The sequence below is a fragment of the Diabrotica undecimpunctata genome, chromosome 4, assembly GCF_040954645.1.
Source record: "Diabrotica undecimpunctata isolate CICGRU chromosome 4, icDiaUnde3, whole genome shotgun sequence".
Classification (NCBI taxonomy): Eukaryota; Metazoa; Arthropoda; class Insecta; order Coleoptera; family Chrysomelidae; genus Diabrotica; species Diabrotica undecimpunctata.
The window spans coordinates 119,153,014-119,154,230 of NC_092806.1; the positions used below are offsets into that span (position 1 = coordinate 119,153,014).

A 1,217-nucleotide genomic window follows, 5' to 3' on the forward strand; every position below is an offset into this window, starting at 1 on the left:
CAGAGTTTTATCCATCAATATTTGTTTAATCTTTAGTATAATCTTTTTCCTGGTTCCTTGCATCTTATCATCGGTGTTCTCATTTTATATAACTTGAGAACAACAATGTAAATGACACCAATACTATAATGAATAGTAATATTATTATACAGAGCACTAAATTGTTTTCACGTTTTACACGTTTCCACCTCTATATTCATTTCACAGTAGGTACGAGGTAAAGTGTTGACTCCCCAGGTATGACATCCGGAGAAAAAGAGATCAATGTAACTTTGATTGCTGCGGTTGATGACATCGGTAACCATATGCCGCCCATGTTGATATTCCCTCGCGTGTTTTTCAAGGACCACATGTTACATGGTGCAACACCCGGTTCAATTGGAGACGCAAATCCATCAGCATGGTCAAACGAGAAACTTTTTTTACACTACTTACAGCATTTTATAGCCCACGTTAAGCCGAGAGAGCAAGAAAAAGTGCTACTAATACTCGATAATCATGAGTCCCATATTGCAGTTTCCGTGATTAATTTGGCGAAGGAAAATAATATTGTGCTATTAACGTTGCCGCCACACACCTCGCAGAGAACTCGACCTCTTGACAGGAATATTTTTGGACTATACAAAACCTACTACAACACCATAGCTAATAAGTGGATGATGACCCATCCTGGACGTCCTGTAAGCTTGTATGACGTAGCTGAACTGGTAGGCAAGGCATTTGCAAAAGCATTTATCCCTGCAAACATTGTCAAAGGATTTGAAAAAACAGGGATATGGCCTGTTAATGAAAATATATTTGGCGACCACGAATATCTGTCATCCTATGTAATCCAAAATCAGAAGAGAATCCTAATACGGCATCTTGCTTATCAAGCCCTCAACTATATGCAAATCTATCAACATCCAACTTGACACTGACACTTCCACTGCAGTTCAATGACAACAAGGCAAATAACGCTGACTTTCAAAAGCCCGTTTGTAGTGCGCCCATTACGCAAAGCCGTAGCTCAAAAGACTTCTCAAAAGGGACGAAAGCGTGGTAATACAAGAATTTTGACAGACACCCCGGAGAAAGACAAACTATTGCAAAGTAAGGTGAAAAAACCAAAGTCAGTCAAAAGGAAGGTTCTCTGCGATAGTTCTGATGAATCTGATGAAAAGATGAAAAATATAACAAAGGATTCAAGTGACAAGGATTTAAAAACTTTTGAATGA

The 1,217-nt window shown here is 38.7% G+C and overlaps 1 protein-coding gene across 1 annotated transcript; it reads left to right on the forward strand.

Moving 5' to 3' along the window:
* Positions 1 to 239: 239 nt before the first annotated feature.
* Positions 240 to 914, forward strand: LOC140438924 (uncharacterized). Its single transcript, XM_072528559.1, has one exon. The coding sequence runs from the start codon at positions 240 to 242 to the stop codon at positions 912 to 914; it is 675 nt and encodes a 224-aa protein (XP_072384660.1).
* The last annotated feature ends 303 nt before the right edge of the window (positions 915 to 1,217 follow it).